The sequence below is a fragment of the Motacilla alba genome, chromosome 11 (genome assembly GCF_015832195.1).
Source record: "Motacilla alba alba isolate MOTALB_02 chromosome 11, Motacilla_alba_V1.0_pri, whole genome shotgun sequence".
NCBI classification, from domain to species: Eukaryota; Metazoa; Chordata; class Aves; order Passeriformes; family Motacillidae; genus Motacilla; species Motacilla alba.
Genome location: NC_052026.1, coordinates 3,130,050 through 3,150,706, shown reverse-complemented (window position 1 = coordinate 3,150,706; position 20,657 = coordinate 3,130,050). Strand labels below are relative to the sequence as shown.

General features: G+C 41.9%; 1 protein-coding gene across 2 annotated transcripts in view; it reads right to left on the bottom strand.

Moving 5' to 3' along the window:
• Positions 1 to 20,657, bottom strand: part of PEPD (peptidase D) — a 151,168-nt gene that overhangs the window by 10,977 nt on the left and 119,534 nt on the right. For both annotated transcript variants that reach the window (XM_038147846.1, XM_038147845.1), the window contains one exon: positions 10,456 to 10,640. In XM_038147846.1, coding sequence (XP_038003774.1) covers positions 10,456 to 10,640 — 185 coding nt within the window. The remainder of the gene's footprint in view (positions 1 to 10,455; positions 10,641 to 20,657) is intronic.

Here is a 20,657-nt window from a genome sequence, read left to right as displayed (position 1 = left end):
TTTGCTCTTGAGCTCCACTTTCAGTTCAGAGAAAGCCTGTTTTACAGAAAAACTGCTTAAAGCAGCTCCTCCATAGTGCTTGCTTTATTCCCACTGGTTACCCAAGCAAGGCTGGGGTTGTTTTGGTTCCCTTTGCAGAGCTTATTCTGTTCTGATGTACAGCATCTTACAGTAGCCAAGACTTCTAGAGCTGACCAGCCTGGACATTTGGACATAGGTTTGCCCATTTTGACTGTGTGTTCAACATGTTTTATGGCATATGTTTGATGTGGACTTTGCAGAGCACTATATATTACACCAAAATAAGAAAACATGGTTTTGCTTTACTGAGCCTAGGAAACAAGAATACTGTAATATTAAGCAAGGCATTTTGAATTTGTACTCTTATCAAAACTCAAAGAAAATCAATATATTTCTAAACTTGAAACAATAACTGCACTGAAATGGAGCCATTTTTTCTCTCATACTGCCCTTTGGGGTTTGGCATTTCACACATTCATTGTAATGTGTAAAGGAAATGAGGGCATCCAATCTTGTGGATTAATCTCTCCATGAGCTGTAAACAATTAGATTAGTGTCTGGACCTTTTGGTGCCTCGCCAACTATCTATCGGCTACTTTACAACAAACAACCCAGATTTGGCTTTTAAGTACACTTCTCAATTCTACTTGTAAATGCCTTTTCCAAGGCAGTCAATCCAAGACAGATGCTAGAAAGACAAATGCAGAGCGAGGAAAACAATCGCAAACATCCTCTGAAGGCAGCCCTGGCACAGCATCCATATTTTTTTGCCTTTACTTAAAATAAATGGTATTTAACATCATGTGTGACAGTAAAGCCTCAGTAGCCCCCTTTATTTACCTCTGTACAGCTGCTACAGCAATGGTAGGCATTTTCTCTGGACTGCTAGCAGTCTGATCCTGCTTTTAGTTCTTCCTCCAAGGAGCTAACAGCAACAAGACCCAAGATACACATTTGGATACATCTCTCAGCAATGCAGGGAGACTTCACAAGGCACCTGAATATTGCTGCTCACACCCAAAAAATATTTTTACTTCTCTAGAAGGAATTCACAAAATCTTTTTGCTATTCCCTCCATCCTGTCTCAGTCCTGGGTTGTGTGGCTCTAGGTTTCATCTCCAGGTGTTTGGATTCTGCAGGTTCTGATGCAGCTCTATCCCTACCATGAAAGCTTCTCCAGGGGGCCTTCAAAGAAAGGGTGACACTGCTCAGCTTTTCAGAGCTGAAAAGCAAGCAGGACAGCAGTGGGTGGGCTTGTCCCTTTCAACAGGGACTAGCAGGGTGCTCACAGGAGATGTGTGAAATGGCTGCAGAGAGACAGGTTCTGGCTGTGGCTTATATGTGGCCACTCACACTCTGAACAGAGGGCAGCTCCAGCCCAATTTGCTGTGAGGCTGAAGGACAAAATGAGCTGGCACAGGACATAAGCAGAGAGGGGCCAGTGACCAAGCTGAGTGGATGACAAAATCCCTTCTTTTGAGAACAGTGCTGGATTAAAACACGTATCAGACTATGGCTTCAGCCTCCCAAGTGACATCTGATCTCTGGACACTCATGACCACCTTGGTAGCCACCACACCCAGCAGGTCCAGGGGCTGACAGCTCTCACTCTGCTGTGGTTGTTTATGAAAAGTACAAAGGACAAACTGAGGACTTTTTTTAATGACTGAAACACCACAATCCCCAAAGAGAAGATGACAGGTCTGAAACAAGACTTGCCATTTTTCATCAAGTCAAGCTCTCTTGGGACCAAAGCCCCACAGGGTAACCTCCCACTGTCATCCATCAGTAGGACTCTACTGCCATTAATGGATTTCCTTCTTTGTGAGGGGGAACCTTCCCTACATTTGGCAGCTGAACAGCTCAGGCTTTGTTTTCACCAATGACCATGATGTTGTTTTGCAGTCAGATGAAATGAAGAGTGAAAATGTGAGTGCTGGTACAGCAGCTGTGTGGGTACCTGTTCCTATCACCATTACATCCTGCAGGCCTGGGCACTAAACAGGACCCTTGTCACAGTGCTGCACAGAGAGAAAGTATAAGCTGATAATTTGCACCCAAAAAGTGTCCAGAATAGTCCAGAAAATATTAATGCCTAGGCATCTAAAAAGAGACTTGCAGTTATATTCTATGGAAACTAAATTTTGAATTTATTCTCCTGTATATTGCAACAACAGACTGTATCTGAAATTGTTTTCTAGGACTAACTTTATTTGGAGGCTCTGATCACATTTTAAGATTGAGACACTCCTCCCTCAGTAAGCACAGATGTATGACACTGTCATTTGTGAGTGTACTCCTGCCAAGAACATTGGATTCGAATTAATGGTTCATCTAAGGTAACAAAAACCAGCACAGCTAAGCAATAAGGACTGTCAAGGGAATGAGAGAATTATTATGTAAACTGATTTTATTACTATGTAAGCAAAATAAAAGTTCAAATTAAGTGTACAGTAATACAAAATATTACTATTTTTGGAATAAGCAGGGAATTAGGAAGTATGCAAATCTGCCTATTTCCCAGAAAAAGGGCTGTGGAAGACTAGAATTTGCAATATCCCCAGAATATCTCAGTATAAAGATGAACTACTGTTTGCTCCTAAGCAACTCAATAGTTAATATGTTGCTTTTTCCATGGAAGAACTCCATTGTGTATCATGCTGGATCTTGTTCCACAGGCAAAGCAATCAGAAGCAGAGACAGCTCCAGGCCCACTCAGGCCTGATCCTGGGTTTGTTTTTGGACCAGAACAGAAGAGAACCACAGGTGATGTCCCTGTGCTGGCTGGTGCTCACCCACGGGGCCCGGGCAGCAGCTGGAGATGCACAAGTGCAGAGACATGCAAGGGCAGCCTGCCAGCCAAAACCAGGGGCTGCAAGCTGGCATCACCCCAAAGTTTCCTCAAGCCAGTGATGGCAGCAAACCCCAGCCATGGCACAGAACACCTGAGGTACTCATAAATGCAAATACTGAACCACAGTAAAAGACTCATTAGTGGCACAATCTAGTTTCACATTCTCTTTTCCAGCTAAATCATAGAACTTTTTGGAGCCTGACAGACTGTCCCAGTTGGAACACATCCAGTACAGTGAAGTCCTAACCACTTTACCAAGCTAAGTGCAATCAAGTATTTAAATTAATCAGAATACTAACATTACATTTAGATAATATGAAATGGGCACCAAAGTCAAATCTCAGCTCCTTTACTCTTCCCTATTCTCCCACTGCATATACCTAACTTCTAATTAGCTCATTTAATGTAAAAAGAACAGAGCTCTGTGCAGCCAGGAAATAAAAGTCTCAAATTCCATTTCACGTGTCTCCTGGTCCCTTCTCTAAGCCCTTGTTTCATTTGCTGAGTGTTCCTAATGAAGATTAGTTTATTCAATCTATGCTGCTTTTCCCCAGCAGCCTGAGCTGCCTATAGTCACCTGCAGGAGCTGCTGTCAGTCCTGCCTTTGAAATCAGCAGCAGGTTACAGGAGGATGTGCCCCAAGCGCCACAGATCACTCCTGGCATTTGCAAATCAAAGCTCCCACTCCTGCACGAGAATCTAATTACGAGCTGGAGCTTTTGGGACACAGCTCAAAGTTAATATTGGGGGAATCGAGGACACGTGATGTTTAACTGTCTATTCTACTTGAAGTGTTTTCTTCTTTTTCTAAGAATTAACTGTGGTATTAGGTTTAAGTTACCTAATAACTTTTCTGTTATTGCAGGAAATGAGGAAAAATCATCTGCCACTTATTTGGGGCACTGCTGCCTCATGATTCAGCTGGAGCTGGATTTCAATCCAGCACTACAGCATGGCTCTGAGCAGAACTCCCCATATAATTTTTGCTTTCTGATGTTACCAAGCTCCAGTGCTATCATAATGGAAATAACAAAACATATAGACTGTATTTTTTCTCTTTTCTTAGAACCTAAGTTTCAGAAAAAAAGAGATAGCAAATAGTAAAAATCACCAAGTTGACAATCACAGCAGTAACCTGGAAGATGAGAGTATTTAGAATAATTTATAAGAGTTTTATAAGAAATAAGAGAAAGAATTGCAAAAGCTACCAAGAACACTGTTTCAGAATGAAACCACTGACAAGCACCATTTAAAATCTAATGAACAAATTTCTTGTGACACACAGAGAGTAGATGTAGGCAATAATGAAAAGGCTTTGTCTTTTGTGATCTTTAGATACCATGAGTGAAAACTGTACAGTAAAAACCCCACAGGATACCAATGATACCTTATTTTTTCATGTAATTGAAAGCAGAACTCTACTGTTTTGTTTTTTCTCTCCTACTGCACCTAGAATAAATTGTTCAAAAACACACAAGCTCCATTAGTTGCTCCTAAAATTTCAGAAATATTTGGACAATAAATATTCAGATAAAAACTCTGTGAGCACACAAAGTCTTTTGCAACAAACTTCAGTAAGTCAGAGAAACATAAGCAAGTATCTCCATCAAAAAAAAAATGAAACAGAACTAATGAAACCCAAACCAAGCAACTAAAAACCTCAAGTCCTCAACACCTTCTTTCTCAGTGGAGAAGGGGAACTGTGTGGTATGACAGAGCTTGTCTGCATCATGGCACCTGAGCCTTCCCCCCTCCTCTGCCTCTGCTCAAGCCCTAAATTCCATGAACACCCAGACTCCAGCATCTGTCCTCACAGGGAAAAGCTGCTGGGAACTGATCACTACTTTTCTGAGCACAAGATGACACAGCAGAGTGAGATCTATTAGCCTAACTCTGGGAGGGGTTTAAACCCCACAGAAGGAGTCCTAGGCTAACTCTGGAATGGGTTTAAACCCCACAGAAGAGTCCTAGGCTAACTCTGGGATGGGTTTAAACCCCACAGAAGAGTCCTATGTTGACTCTGGGATGGGTTTAAACCCCACAGAAGAGTACTAGGTTGACTCTGGGATGGATTTAAACCCCACAGAAGAATTCTAGGCTAACTCTGGGATGGGTTTAAACCCCACAGAAGAATCCTAGGCTAACTCTGGGATGGGTTTAAACCCCACAGAAGAGTCCTAGGCTGACTCTGGGAGGGGTTTAAACCACAGAAGAGTCCTAGGCTGCAGGAAACTCTCCTGGTTGGTGTTTGACCCAGCAGGTAGCAGTAAGCACCATGGATTTCAGTGCTGCTCTGCATGGAAAGGCAGTTTTCACTCATCTGCTTCCTTCCTGCACGCTGCCTGCTCAGTGGCTGTATGTTCTTGCTATGCAGGAATTCAAAGAAACAAAGCAAACAAACAAACAAGGGATTCAAGGGGGTCCCATGAAGCAGAAGCAGTGAGTTTTTCTCCTAATCTTTTCTCAAGGCATACAATCACTTGCAAGAACAAAACTAGAAGTTAAACCTAATGAAATGCCCTTTTACTCTTTGTAAAGTGAAGGTACCTTAAGTGCCTTCCATACAGGTTGTTTCATGTTTGCAGGTCCTGGGTAACCAAAGCTGGAGCAAGGCTTTGCAAGGTTATGGCAAGTGAAGCAATTTGCAGCACCAGGGCCCTACACAACAGCTTTAGGCTTCTTGGTAAATTCACTTCATCCTCTGGTTCTTAAAGGAAAAAAACATTAATGCATCATTTGCAATGCTAACCACAAAAAATGAAATCTTCTGCTTCAACATAAAGTCAGATACATAAGGAAAACAGTTTTTGCCAGAACAAGATTATTCCTGTATTTTCCAGTACTTTTGGTGAGTTAAATTCCAAGTCAGTCATCTGGGGTCTGGGAGCAAGCTTTCTGTTACAGCCAGACACAGCCAGACACAGCTTGTGCACAGCAGAGATGTTCTCCAAGCATGCACGGTGATGGAAGGATCTGGGTAACTCCAAAACAGACCTCCAAACTTAATTTGTGATGCAGAATAGCAACAAAAGGATCAGCTTTTCATGATAATTGAATTAAAAATTAAAACTAAGGTAAATCTTATAATTTTAAAAAACAAAATGAAATTAAACTCTTAATTCATAAGATGTGAAAATCACAGTAGTTATTAACCTAACTTAAATTAACTGGCTTATTATTATAGAAAGTCATCAAATGTACTTAGTGCTCTTTAGAGCCTTATAGTCAATTAATGTAGCACGAAATTGAATCAACTCAGGCATCTAGAGACACGGAACCTAGATTTAAATGAAAACTTCAGCCTCATCTACCTCAGGGCCTGAAAATTTGGGGCCACCTACCACATTTTCTTCATTGCAACAGGCACAAACCCTCATTTATATCCCATATCGAATTTACCCAGAAACAACTGAAAGAATGTGAGAAAACCATCTCCATGATTAAATTTTACAGCACAAGCTAAGCCCAGTGGGGTTTTCACCCTTTGAAGCAAGCTCAGTCTGACTGAGGGCCAGATTTTCTGAAGTGATTAGTACCACTGGGGCTGAATTTTCAGCAGTGCTTGAGCTGCAGTCAGACCCTCAGAAGGAACAGGCAGATTTTCAAAGCAGCGCGCGGCGCTCGGCTTCCTGAGGAACGCCGCGGCCCCCGGGGAGCTCCTGCTGCTCAGCCCTCCTGGAAACCAGCACCTTCACTTGTGTGCTTCGCTGGGAAACACTGTGCTCACACTCCTGTGAAAGTGCTGTCCTAAAATAAGGTTGCCAAGACTCGTTGGTTGCTGGCAAAATGCACGGTGCTCAGTTTCCCAGAGGAACGCCACGGTGCCCGGCAGGAGACGTGGTGCCCAGGGAGCTCCTGCTGCTCAGCCCTCCTGAAAACCAGCATCCTTCACTGGGAAACACTGTGCTCACACTCCTGTGAAAGTGCTGTCCTAAAATAAGGTTGCCAAGACACGTTCATTGCTGGCAAAACGCATGGCACTCGATTTCCCCAAGAACACCGCGATCCCCAGGGAGCTCCTGGTGCTCAGCCCTCCTGAAAACCAGCACCTTCACCTGTGTGCTTCACTGGGAAACACTGTGCTCACACTCCTGTGAAAGTGCTGTCCTAAAATAAGGTTGCCAAGACACGTTCATTGCTGGCAAAACGCACGGCGCTCAGTTTCCCCAAGAACACTGAGATCCCCAGGGAGCTCCTGGTGCTCAGCCCTCCTGAAAACCAGCACCTTCACTTGCATCCTTCAGTGGGAAACACTGTGCTCATGCTCCTGTGAACATGCTGTCCCAAAATAAGGTTGCCAAGACACGTTCATTGCTGGCCAAACGTGCAGCACTCGGTTTCCCTGAGGAACACCACGGTGCCCGGGGAGCTCCTGCTGCTCAGGCCTCCTGAAAACCAGCACCTTCACTTGCATCCTTCAGAGGGAAACACTGTGCTCACGCTCCTGTGAAAGTGCTGTCCTAAAATAAGGTTGCCAACACACGTTCATGGCTGGCCAAAACCAGTTGTTCTTTATCACAGCAAAAAATAGGAAGGGGAAATGTTATATTTTCTAACATCCCTGAGTATACTTTGCAGAAAATCTGCAAGCATTTACAATTTTTGTCAAAGAAGAAGAAAGTGCTTGTTCTATGCTGCATGCAAAAGCAGCTTACTGGAAAAGATGAAATCTTATTATTGCCAATTTTGAAAAAAGAAATCTTTGGCTACCAATGAATAACTAATCTAAGCTAACAATGTCTGGAAATAGTTTTTTTGGAACACACAAAACTTTCTGACGGATAAAAATTAGGAAATTAACGTTTATTGTATTATTTCAAATGTAACTGTTTACACTTGAGGAAAATAATGGAATAATATCCACTTGGAAAGTTTTTATTTTTAAAAAATCGTTTGTAATACTCCCAGAAATTCCCTCGGCCAAAAGCAAAGAAGTTGCTTTTTAACCAGCTAGAAAAAAGGACATGATACTACAGGCATGGGCTCAGTGTACAATAAACACCAAAATGGCTTTATAAAAACCTTTGTGAAGATCTCGCTAGCTGGTAAATGTTTAAAATGCACCACAAATCACTCCAGAGTGTACTAGATGTCTTCAAAATGTACTTTTTCATGGAACAATGAGGCCTTCTCTTAAATAAGCCTTCTCCCATTTAATACAGACACATCCCACACTTGCAGGAAAGGCTGCTCGTGTTCAGATGGACTTGGGCAGACCCACATCCCCTGCATCCTTCCACAGCTCCCCTGCCCTGGGCAGGGACCCGGCCTCCCAAGAGGACAGCCCAGAGAAGGCTGGTGGAGCTCCCTCTCAGCTCCCTGAGAGGCTCCTGGAGTGTGCCTCCCACACCCAGGTACCTCATCTCGGTCAAAGGGCCTCCTGCCTTGGGTCAGAGAGAAGTGCAGGGTCTACCAGAGGTGACATTAATGTCACACAGAGAGTTTAAAGGGATTGCTCTTCTGCAGAACCCAGAGCTCATAATTTTTCAAACAAAGGGATGCCATACACCCATCTATGTGCACTTTTATATGCAAATACAGAGCATTAGCTATTTGTTCATGAGCTTTCATACGTGCTTCATATTCAAGGAATTTGCTATTTAGGATTAGATTTTTAAAGTAAATTTGCCATGCAAGCATTCTTCATGTAAGAATGCAGTCGCATGCCAACACAAACAAACAATTTCAGTATTTGCAGATATAAAATTCTGTGTAGGGCTCTGGCATTTTTACACACAGTAAATACAAAACTGGAGAGCATTTGACAATACAGTCCCTATATCCATTTTTATCTGTAACAGGCTGCTCTTTCAAAATTGTCGATAGATCGGTTTGCTTTCAAAAAATGACCCTTAAATTATATAATATACCATAAAATAACAATTATAAATTCAGTCATATGAAAACAAAAACTACTGTCAAAAAATGATTCCGTAGCTTGTATGCCACACTACTGAAATCTGCTGAGAGATGGAAGGTGTACAGGGTCCATTGCTTCAGACTCACACAAAATCAGCTTTAGAAATCTCCCTTGACAGTGAGGTACTTGCTCTAACCTCAAAGAATACAGTTTTTAGGCAAAACCAAGAAGGGCACTTTGCAGTCTCAGAATTCTACTCACTTGTTCCTAAAATTTAGTTATCTCTTCACCCTACCAAGTCTTGAACACATGCTCCTGTTTTTTAAGTCCACCAGAGAGGTTATTCACAACGCAAGTGAAAACAATCTAAGCAAAGGCATGCAACAGCAGGGTCCTGAATTTTAAAGTTTATGAACTCTCCAAGTAACCACAGTCCCTGTGCTTTGCTGGATGTCTCTATTTGAGCACAGACAGAATGCACTTGGGAGGAACAAAGGGACAAGCACCCATCCTTTCTGTATCAGCTAGTGCAGAAACCTTAGAATCAGAATAGCACTGCTTTTGATTTTTGTTTCATTTTTATTACATGTAAGTGTATTAGCTGATGCTAATACATCATTATCACAATATTGTATCTCAATTAATGTAATAAGTATCCTCAAATATTATATACTGTTTCTCTCCTGCCTGTAAAACTGAACCAGCAACAGCTGCTGTTAGGTAGCCTGGTCACCCAACATGAACAAGCACCAAAATATGCTTAAACTTTACCTATGAAGTTCTTGTTTCTTTTGCAGATTCTTGCAAAAGAACAGTTTACATCTGAGAGGAGAAAAATTATAATTTTTTGTACTGTATTACTGAAAATCCTTAAATAGTTAGCCTCAAATAACCACAACCTAACACAAACACAATCTGTCTGAAATAGTTCCAAAGCTGCAGCAAACTTCCTCTATTCCAACATTAACTACAATTTGCCTTAGAGATTTTATTCTTTTAGTTATCATTGCAGGCCTACTGCCGTTAACTGGTTACTGAATTTTACCTATTCTGCTTTCAGACCACAGTCATGAATCACCAAATTAATTCAAGGAAAAAGACAATCCTTCTGTGCTTTCTGCAGAAACTCAGAATACAAGAGGTTATGCTTTCACATTTACAAAGACTGGAAGATTTGATGGACTTTTTTCTTGCTACGTCCTCACTGGTGTCCATGCTGATGCTGGACATCAAAGCTCAAAACAGGGCTGTGAGCCAGCTTGTTTCTATATGACACAGCCACTGGGATTTACTGCCCAGGTACAGCAGGGGCTCCTGCAGCTGCCTCACATCTGGAATGGAGCAGGTGAATCTTGGCAGCACAGGACTCGGGTAGACTGAGATGCTCTGCCACAGCACAGGGTACTTGGGTGGTGCCTGTCAGAGCAGGGGCTCTTGGAGGACAACACAGTGTATGTAGAAATGGAACGGGTTAAGAATGCCCAAAGAGCACCATCAGTTGGCTTCTTCCGATAAACAACTTATGTTTCAATGAACAAATAGATTTCCTTAGAGTAAACAGCATGAAATACCACATCTAAAAAGAAAAAGGAGATACTTCCATGCAAATCTGCTCTACCTCTGAGAAGATGCAGTTGGGTAAGCACACATAAAGTATGAGCAATGCTGATGAACTGAGGGGGTTAATGTGCAGGGGAGCTGAGAGCGGACTAACACTAACCTCTGGGTAGCCTCCAACATCATGCACATCGATTCCAAGGAGATGTCCAAGTCCGTGTGGCATAAATATTGCACCCAGATGAACCTTCACCATGTCATCCACACTGCCTTTCAGGATGCCAATTCTGGTCAGCTCCTCCAGATGGACTCTGTCAGCCAGACGGTGCATATCAGGCCAGGCCACCCCTTGGAGAGCAGAAACAGGCAGCTCGGTTAACTATTGCTACAAGCTTTCAAAAAGACAGATGTAACACATGTGCCCTTTGTTTATATAAAAAACAAAGGTGGAAAGAGCGACTACATTTTCACAAAAACACTTTAAACAAGACAAAACTATTTTAACATGTCTGTGAAGTACAGAAACCTACAAACAAGAGAAACGGCAGCACCTTCTGATCCAGAGCCATTTGAAAAGATGTTAATACACTGTATCTAAGCATGTCCACACAGATGAAAATGCATCCCTGAGTCTCCTGTAAGAATGTCAGCTGTAGACTGGAGTTTTTTTAAAATGCAGAGCATAGAACATTACCATCCTTTTATTTTCAAGAATGATCATACCCCTTTAGAACATCTGACATGGACACTGCTTTTCTACGTACATTGAAGATTTAAAGCCCACATCTTTCTGGCAAAGACACTCTCCAGAAATTAATGATTCCCTTGTGTTAATGGGCTGTGTAAAACACAACTCCTCTAATACATGTACTGAAACAGCATTACAAAATACTGTTGTTTGACTAGAGACAGAGTGCCAGGATACATTAGGTTGCTATTATTTTGGTATAGGATACAATTTTGTTTGACAAACTGCTGGGGAGAGGAGGGAGGAAGAAAGCAGCTCTTTTGTTAGTAACAAAGTACTGTCCTAATTAGTTCACCATGGCATTGAGTCATCATCAACAGAGCAGCAGTTGCAGAGTCAAGACAACTAGGGCTAAGGTACAGTTGAAGAATATTTTCCTTGTTCAATTTTGGCATGATTAAGCAAATAAGAACTGAGCAATTTTTTAAGGCCAAACTCCCACCAAGTTCCGTTTGCTTTAATCCAGTTAAACATGCAGCTCTAGGGTCTTGTGAAGATAAATGTCATCTCTTAATTACATTAACACTTTTTGCTGAAAGTACTGAGGCTTCAAAGACAGAAATAAAATCATCCTATGGGAGTGCTTGGAGAAAGCACTCAGCTGTCTTTTGTGGCTCTGGTATAAAGATCAGACTCAAACTGAGCAGCAAGTGGCTGCTCTGTTCTGTGCATCCTCTCACAAACTGATGCACCTTTATGCTGCCACGAGCTCTGGAAGCAGCTGGGTGTGTAAGCAGTGAGCAGGCAGCCCCTGCCCATCAGATCTCTCAGGAACCCAACCTGCAGCCTTCTGCCTGCCAAGCAAGGCCACAGGGCAGAGCACAGCCACAGACAAACCCTGGGCTGCTACTTCCTCACAGCAGCCAACAGTGCCCAAGTGTGTGATGCTCACCCACAAAGTGTGTGCAGTCTTCCTGCTCAAAATGTGATATTTTTATAGTTTCCCTACTTTAAAAAGGAATTTAGATTTTTCATTCTATGTGAACCAACTATAACCAGCTGTTCTTTCACAACTGTTCAACATATTCTATGAATATTTATCTTTCTGAATATTGATTGTATTGCAATTTTCACTTCTCTAGAGTCACCTGTGTTTCACAGCTCTCTAACATGGGGCTGCACGCTATTGAATGATAAATTGAAATCACTGCAATCCCTCATATCAATATTACACATATCACACTAAAAGTATTACTGAATCACAGCTGCTTTCCTGTTTATTTTCTAGCTGTGGGAATACACAATTTCGAATGTCTAAGTCGAGATTCAGCTTTTGCAGTTTGCAGCTAATTCCAACTGCTCTAAAAGTCTTCAACCTTCTTTCTGAGGACAGTAGATGTTCTTTCAAGATCTCTCCCATGATTTTTTAGCTGAGTATTACCACAAGTCACCTATTTCCACCACCATAACTGCAAAGCCACATGTAACAACATCTGACCCTGGTCAACTGTTTGAAGCCTCACCCTCTCTTGTAAAAATGAAGGTCAGAACTCCATGGCTGGAAGACAAAACACAGCCATACCCTGGATGCCCTGGATCAAGCTGAGCTGTCTGAGAGAAGTGGAGCTGAGGTGTCTGCTGTTTGCAGCTCAGCTTCCCTCTGCAGCTCTGCTGCTACTGTTGGTCTCAATCCAAACCCAGACTCCACTCAAAGTGACACAGTCACCTTCATCAAACTGAGGAAGAGATTCAAAAGGAGATACAAATATCAAACTGATCAGAAATAAAACCACCAAAACCACATATCCATTTGTCTGCAGAAGTTTAACAGAGCAAATTAATGACACTATTGCCCTAACTGAAAGACTGCCATGGTTGTAAATCCTGAGTATTTCTAGGCACTGAGCAAATCCATTAGAACTCCCTCTTCCCTCACCTTTTTCTTTTTCTCTCATTGACTGAAAGTGCAAATACTTCTCCTCTCCTTCTGCCTTCCTAATTCCCCATCTCTTTTAGTTTTTATTCATCTTGTCTGCTTCATTAGAGACTGAGGACAACAAAAAGCTCTACTGTGAAATAAATAATGAGGCTGCATGGAAAATCTGCAGCTTTGGGCTCTCTCTTGGAGCTAGGGTGGTGTTTCAGACAGAGCCCAGCAAAATGACTCTGGACCACTCTTTTATCATCCAGCCAGTGCCACGAGCTTTGCTAGAGATATGAAATATGTCAGCCCCAGTTGTCTCCCACATGCTGCTAGAGCTGCAGGCAGCTCTGGGCACAGGGAAATGAAGCTTCTGCTGGAGGCACCCTGCTAAATAATACAAATCTAGGTTTACAAATAAATAGGTATTCAAACAGTCTTAATTAAAAAGAAAGGGTTTATAGATAGATTGCACTTTCTATTCTATTGTCTGGCTTCATGCTTTATTCTATTCTGACTGTGGGGTGGTGGCCACCCCCCTCCAAGACACTTAACCTACAAGCCCTGGATAAAACTCTCATATACAGACTATTACTTGAGTGCTGAGACAAAATAGGAAGATATTCTGAGCTGACTAGAGACAGTGAAATAAGAGGAGTGATTTTTTGGTCTTCACTTTAAAAAATTATATCCTTGTCTTGTTTGATATGGGAGGATTCCCATCATGCCAGGAATAAGCTTTAATAATAATGTTCAAACAGATTTCTACCCATTTCTTAAACAGGTAATTTGACAAAGAAAGAGGATCTAAATGCAAATCTTCAAACATTTCCTACTGCCTTTGTAACATTAAAAACATTAATTTTGTGAAGAGAAAGAACTGTTTTACAGTACTAAGGCAACTACTTAAAAGTACAGAAAAAATCCACTGGAAAAAAGTAACAACCACAATTCAAGGAAGATGTCTTTGTCCATTTTATACAAAAGTATATTCACATGTATTTATTATAAACAGAAATATATGATGCTTTAAAGTTATTTTAAAACTAAAATTGCATCAGTTTTATCTGACAATTGAAATCTTTATAATACAAGCCTGTGCAAGCCCAGCTGTCTCTGGGCCTGACTGCTTTCCCTGCACTCAGGTGTCATTTAGATAACTAGTAAGTACAGTCAAAGAGTTCAAGTCCTTAAATTCTGCTAATCTAATTTTCCTTTGTAGATACTGAACTTCAATAATTGCAAAAAGCAGAGAAAGGAGGAAAAAATTAAATATCAGAGTTGATAGCTTCATCAGCCTGACAACTTGATAAGAAGCCACGAGCAGAACTTTTTGGTATTCTCATATGATGTGCAACTCAGCAATCTGGAAATGCCCCAAGGACCTGCAGTGAGAATATGTGAGTCCCTCTGTCAAAGCCCAGAGGTGTCTCATTCTGCTCAGATGTCTGTGCACACATCTGTGTGGGGACAGCTTTAGCATGTCAAAGAAAACAGAAACACAGAAGAGTCTGCAGGCAGCCAGGGAACAATCTGCCCCACAATTGCAGACTTGCAGGTGTGAAGAACCACACTGGCTGAACAGTGCTGAGTGAACATTTTGTACAAAGAATCCTTGGTTTGTGGAGGCTCCTCAACTTCTGGATTATTGGGGGTGCAGCAGAGACCTCTGTGCCCTGCTGCGAGCAGACAGGAGAAGTCAAACACCACATTAGCATTCTTGTAGGGAGAAAAAGCAGCTAAAAACCAACCAAACCCCACAACAACAACTCCCACACAAGTGCCTCTGCCCCTGGGTGTGCGAGTTACCTCAGTGGCTGACTGCTCTGCAACGTGGGCCAGCACTGACCTCCCACCACCAATCACTCACCACCACGTTTGACTCATGTATTATTCAGGACTATTATTTTTAAGCCTTGGTGAAGTTTATCATAGTTGCAGACGTGCTTTTTTGTGTAAGAACTTTTATGATAGTTGCAGACGTGCTTTTTGTGTAGAAAGGTTAGTTCTGTTATTATCTTTAAGCCAATTTATAAACCAATTATAGTCCAGTGACAGATGAGGTTTAAAAAGTCAGATTGGAGGGTCCTTGGACTTTGACAGCTTGTACCAAAATGAGTCTGTACTCAGGAAAATCTGCTGATGAGGTGTCTGCTCCCTTCTCCATTCTCTGCCAAATGAGACACTGGGTAATACAGGTCACTGAACCAGGGCCTGGCTCCCCAGGGAAGCTCAGCTCCCCAGGCTCATTAGGCTGGGATTTGTTACCTGCCATGCAGCACGTGCTCAGGAGAGAGGCCAGGTCAAACCCACCTCTTACAGCAACCAGAGCACTCGAGATTCCTGGAGACACAGAGTGGATGAGCTGCACAGCAGCAACCACTGGAGATGTCCAGCAATGAAATAGACTATGAATTAATTAACAAAAACCTAGGGAGGTTATTAGTTTTCAGACACAATGCAAACAGTACAGTGGAGGCTTGCAGATGTGTGAGGTGGCACTTAAAAATGGCAAAATTAGCACATTAAGTTTGCCTAAAGTCTTTTTTTAAAGGTATCCCCATAAGGCTAAATGTTATCTGATACTCTTAGATATTAATGTGAAAGAAAGGAAAAAGATAAAATTAATATTATTTTACTTCCTTGAAAATATTTCCTCTCTGGTATCTGTTTGCCAAACCCCACAAAATTTCAGATAAAACACCAGGTTCAAGGACTCTGGAACATCATATAGATCTCTGCAATAATGTGTGACCTCTTTGATCACACCAATGGAGGGGATTTTTGTGCCCTCTTTGCCACCTCCCAAAAAGAAAGAAAAGCTTCTAGTGAAACCAGAAATCAAAAGCATTCCTATCTTTTGATGAATATACCATAAATTTTTAAACAGTAGAATTAAAAAGATGAGTTGCTATAACACATCACACTATAAACTGTTCCTCAGCTGCTGTTAACTCACTGGTATTTTTATCCCAGAGATTATTATCTGAAGTTTTATTAGAAGCCATTTGAGAACATAAAGTAGAAACAGCCTACAAAAATAATTTAGAATTGCTGCGTGGTATTTAGCCACTTTGGTCAGAAAGTACTCTGAAAAGGCCTAACAGGATTTTTTTGGCCACTACTTAGGGTATTTTGTGGTTGTAATGTGACAGTGATTAAACCACAAATGATTTAACAGGTTTTTTTTTGTTGTTGTTGTTGGGTGGGGGTTTTTTGCCAACACAGATGTCACAATCTTACTAAAAAAAAACGAGTATGGCAAGGTTCTAGTAACTTCTCCCCAAATTGTGCTAAGGTTAAGTTACATTTAATTTCCAAGTGTCCACAGACGAGGGCAAAAGGCCCAATGTCCCCTGGCAGTGCCACTGAAATGCAGACAGAACACACAATCCCAGTCCAGCCAGCAACCCATTGGAACAGATTAAAATCTGCCAACTGGCAGAGACCATATCAGACATAAAACAATAGGTCTTTAGAATTCAATCAGACCCAGTTTAAAAAACAAACCAAAACATAATTTAAATACTAAAAACCAATTATCTTTTCCCTTTTCACTTGAGTGCTAGAGAAACAATTGTCATATTTGTGATTTTCCTGCTTTCTTTTTGGCCCACTACATGAAACACTCAGTAGTTGCTCTGGTTTTGGACTTGGTGTCTTGCAGCAGCAGGTAAAGCAGCTCTGCCACGGGGCAAACCCCCAAAAGCTGGACTCTGACACTGCCAGTGTTTGGGCAGCAGTGAAGCTGCTCAAAGCTGGGTGGATGACCACACGGCTCATGGGGTGAGCATTAAATGGCTCACGGATGCCAAATTCAGGGATGCAATTTCTGACTGTACTTTTCAGCTGTGGCACGGCTGCATCTGGCTGCCATATGAGGAGAAGAGCCTGTTAACTTTCCCAGCCCAAAAGGGAACTAGACAGAATTTGCTGCTCTGTCATACCTGCAAATACCCACAGTTCTGGGATTACCAGAGCTGCCCCTGCCTTGTGCCTGGAGCCCCAGTGCCACAGCTCCACACCAGGATGGTATTTCTGGGCAATAAAGTCATCCCCTATTCCCCAGAAAGATTCACCTGCCTTACAGGCATGGGAGTTACTGGAGGGAAATAGAGATTGATCCTCATCACCCCTGAAATTTCTTCAAAAGGCTGAACAATTCACACACACTGTGCTATTCAGCTGTACTGTGACATTCCTTTTGCATCAGTATGATGGAGCTTTTCAGCAGTAAGTCCATCCCTGCACAAGGTGAGCTGTGAGGCATCAGAAGCAACATGAGGATAACATTCCACCAAGCAGAAACATCAAGAAAAGCGATATGAATAGATGCAGGTGGGGAGCAAGAGGAGGGATTTTTCCCATGTCTGGATGCAGCCCTGGCATTGAGCAGTGCTGGCAGACACTATTTTACAGCATGTCCCTTCCAAAGTAGGTGTACGTTGAAGAGGAATAAAGGAAAAGGAGTGACAGAATGAAGGAAGCGTTGGAGGGGGTGATTGCAGTGTGGAAACTTATCAATCTCTGAAGCTCAGAAAAGACCCTGTTTAGATAAGACTCAGGGCAAACAGCATCACTTATGTCTGGCAGGTTTGCACTCTGACAGCTACAGCTGATGCAGTGTCAAGATTGAAGGACTTGTGAACTTTGCACTTCAACTCAAATTACAGCAAATACCAAGCACAATTCCTGAACACTGAGCTGTGAGAAAATCAGTGCAGGTACTAAAATCAGACAAGGTACAGGCAGCTCATTCCCCAGTGTCACCATTAAAGCCAGAATTGTGCAATGTTACAATATACAGCATGTTACAATTAGGAAAAATGGATATAAAGAAAAAGGTCTTAAACCAAACCCCATTCAGTATAGAAAGGCAAAAAACCTGCAGGCAGTTTAGGCTGAGTCTGAAAAGATATCTAAATGTATTTGCTTGTGCAAGCCACACCATTGAAGAACCCCTAAAAGAAGTGAAAAAATCCACTGAGCTGGAAAGCTGCAGGTTTGCCCCTGAGCCATGGCAGCTCCTGCAAACTCTGCTCAGGTACCTTGAGATGAGAGGGATTTCAGGGCAGAAAGGCCCAACAGCTTCAAGTGCCTGAGTTCATACCCTTGGGAGTATCTCAGCATTATTTCAGGCTCTGAGTGCTGCAGTGCTCGCTGTCCATCACAGAGGAAGAGCAGCTCCCAGGTTTGCAGTCAGAGCCCTCACATTTCAACAGATTGCTGCTTTCACAGAGGGTCTGCAGCAGCAGAAAACACTCCCTCTTCTTTCACCTCTTGCCATGGCTTACTGCTGTGCTGGACAGGTCACCAACAATGACAGCTCCAGTAATCAATCATACCATTTTTGTTTAATATCTTGAAAGAATAAAGAATTTCAATTTGATTGACAGTGTTGTCTATGCATCCTTTAGTGCCTTCTGCTTTTATTTCCTAAGGAGCAGCAATGCCTCAACCATTTACACTGACAAAACAAGAATTAATACACCACAGGAAGCTGTTCTACCTTTGCTGGGTCCATCTCAGAGAGGCACTATTCAACTTTTGTTGAATATTTTGTTTGTTTATCAATTGATGAATATTAATGCCAGCAAAAAAAAAGTACAGTCCACTCCATTCAACAGAGAAGAGAGAGAGAGCAGACTACAAATAGCTTTTAAAAACATACATTGACAAGATTTACTTTCCAATCTGTCTTTCAACACAGTAACACATTCTGAACTGCAAGGAGGGAAAAATAATACTGTGGTGCCATTCAGCAAGATTTGTAAATATCAAATATTGGTTACAACATGCCCTAAAAGCATTTGTTCTTCAGAGGAACTGGAATAAAATCTTCAACTTCTGTCATTAATTTTTTATTCCTGAGAAGAATTGTTGTGCTGCAGATATTACAGCAGATTAATAATGATCAGCAGTGCTTTGACTAAAATATGACTATCTGAATGGGAATAATTCATATGGGCATCTTGAAATTATGCAAACTGTAAAACAGATTGTGCTCTCATACCCTTCCCTGTTGTGCTATTGTCAAAAATTCCAGTTTACAGTCCAGTTTCTTTTTAAAAATTCACCAAAGTCAGCTACTGTTTTTATACAACACAACAGAGAAGCACGACCACATGGTGTTCCACTGAGCACAGCTCTGGACTACGCATAATAAAAAATACTTTCATGCAAAAAACACCCATTGCATGTGAATAAGAACCTTCTACCTGGGAGGATAAATATTAGTAACAGTTACAGTTATTTTCTTTAGGTATAATAGATTTCAATCCTAGTTGGATGCAGTGACAATTACACTAAAGCAGTATTAGAAACCAAAAATCAATCTGAATTGTAAAGAAGTGACTAAACTGTTGTGGACAAAAAGAAGCAGTAATCTGTGAAGCTGCAAATTTTGAATTTGCATATGTTGCCAAGTACAACTCTGCTCAACTTAATAACAGAAACACCTGCTGGTAATATGATCTGCTATGCCAAATATATACCCTAGCTATTAGTTTTCATTAAACTGTTTTTATTAAACAGTTCTTTAATTGAGTTATTTTAATCTTTGCTCTTGGTACTATTCTACCTGAGCTGGATTCTCCACTCTTCTTTCTTTGTTAGAGGCATTTTACTAGAAAATAGAACCATACCACTGTTTTGAATTCAAATCACAGCATTTTTTGTCGTCTAAATAGGGTATTTATGAAACTGGCAGTGCTTCACTAACCTTACTTCTTGGCAGTCTCACTGAATGAACCACGCCTCAGTATTTAGGTACCAAAGGAGGACACACCATCCAAACTCTACATCCTGCTGTACTAAAAGACAGACCACTCACCCTGTATTACCCCTCTTACCCCATCAGCTTTACCACTTCAATCCTTCAGCATCAGGCAAACAGGGAGGAGGCAAAACACTAGAAAATAAAGTGGCCTCTTTGTTTTGTCCTTCTAATTCACAACATTCCTTGGAAGGCTGTACATGGGAAAACTAGCTAAGACAACCCCTTCACTGCAAAGCAGTTAGGAAGTTACAACAATAAAAATACCATGAAGAAATGAGAAGAAATGCACAAAAAGTGGTCAGAGTTTCAGAGAGCAGCTCAACTCATGCAGTTACAGCTGCCCACAGGCCAAAGACACATGGGATTAACTTGGTTCTGCATCCTGCACCTACAAACACACGTCCTCTTGCAGCAGGGACCCCAGGAGTGGCTGACACTCAAACTGCAGGCAGGACACAGCAGTCATCCACACTGAGCCTGCCTTCCAGGCTGCTGAAGGTGGCTCATGGCAGACCTGTGATGTTCCATCCTAGAGAACTCCCAAGGACTGTTCCTCCTGGTCTTCAAAAGGAGTCTTCAGTCTCAGACCTACAGAAGGGCCTCCCTGCATCATTCTGTTTTTCAAATCGTTCATTTGGAAATTGTCTGAACATGACAAAGAAATGACAGAGTGGAAGGGTAGCTCCTAACATTAGAGAAACACCTTCAAACACCCATTCTCAGCTGCAAAATGCAGGACTTGACCCAGTGAGGCACCTGGAGCAAAGACAGAGGAGGCACCAGCAGCTACAGAGCACTTTCTGCACTCTGAGCCAGGCACTGCTGGCCTGTGCTCACTGCCTGCTGCAGCCTGCTCCCCTTGGCCTCTCCATCTCAAAACACCTGAGTCACTGGGGAACTACTTATTTGCATTTATTTAGCATCTACAGCAAAAGGGTACCCATTTCGTGTAGGCTCTGAGAATCAGCTGGTATCTAC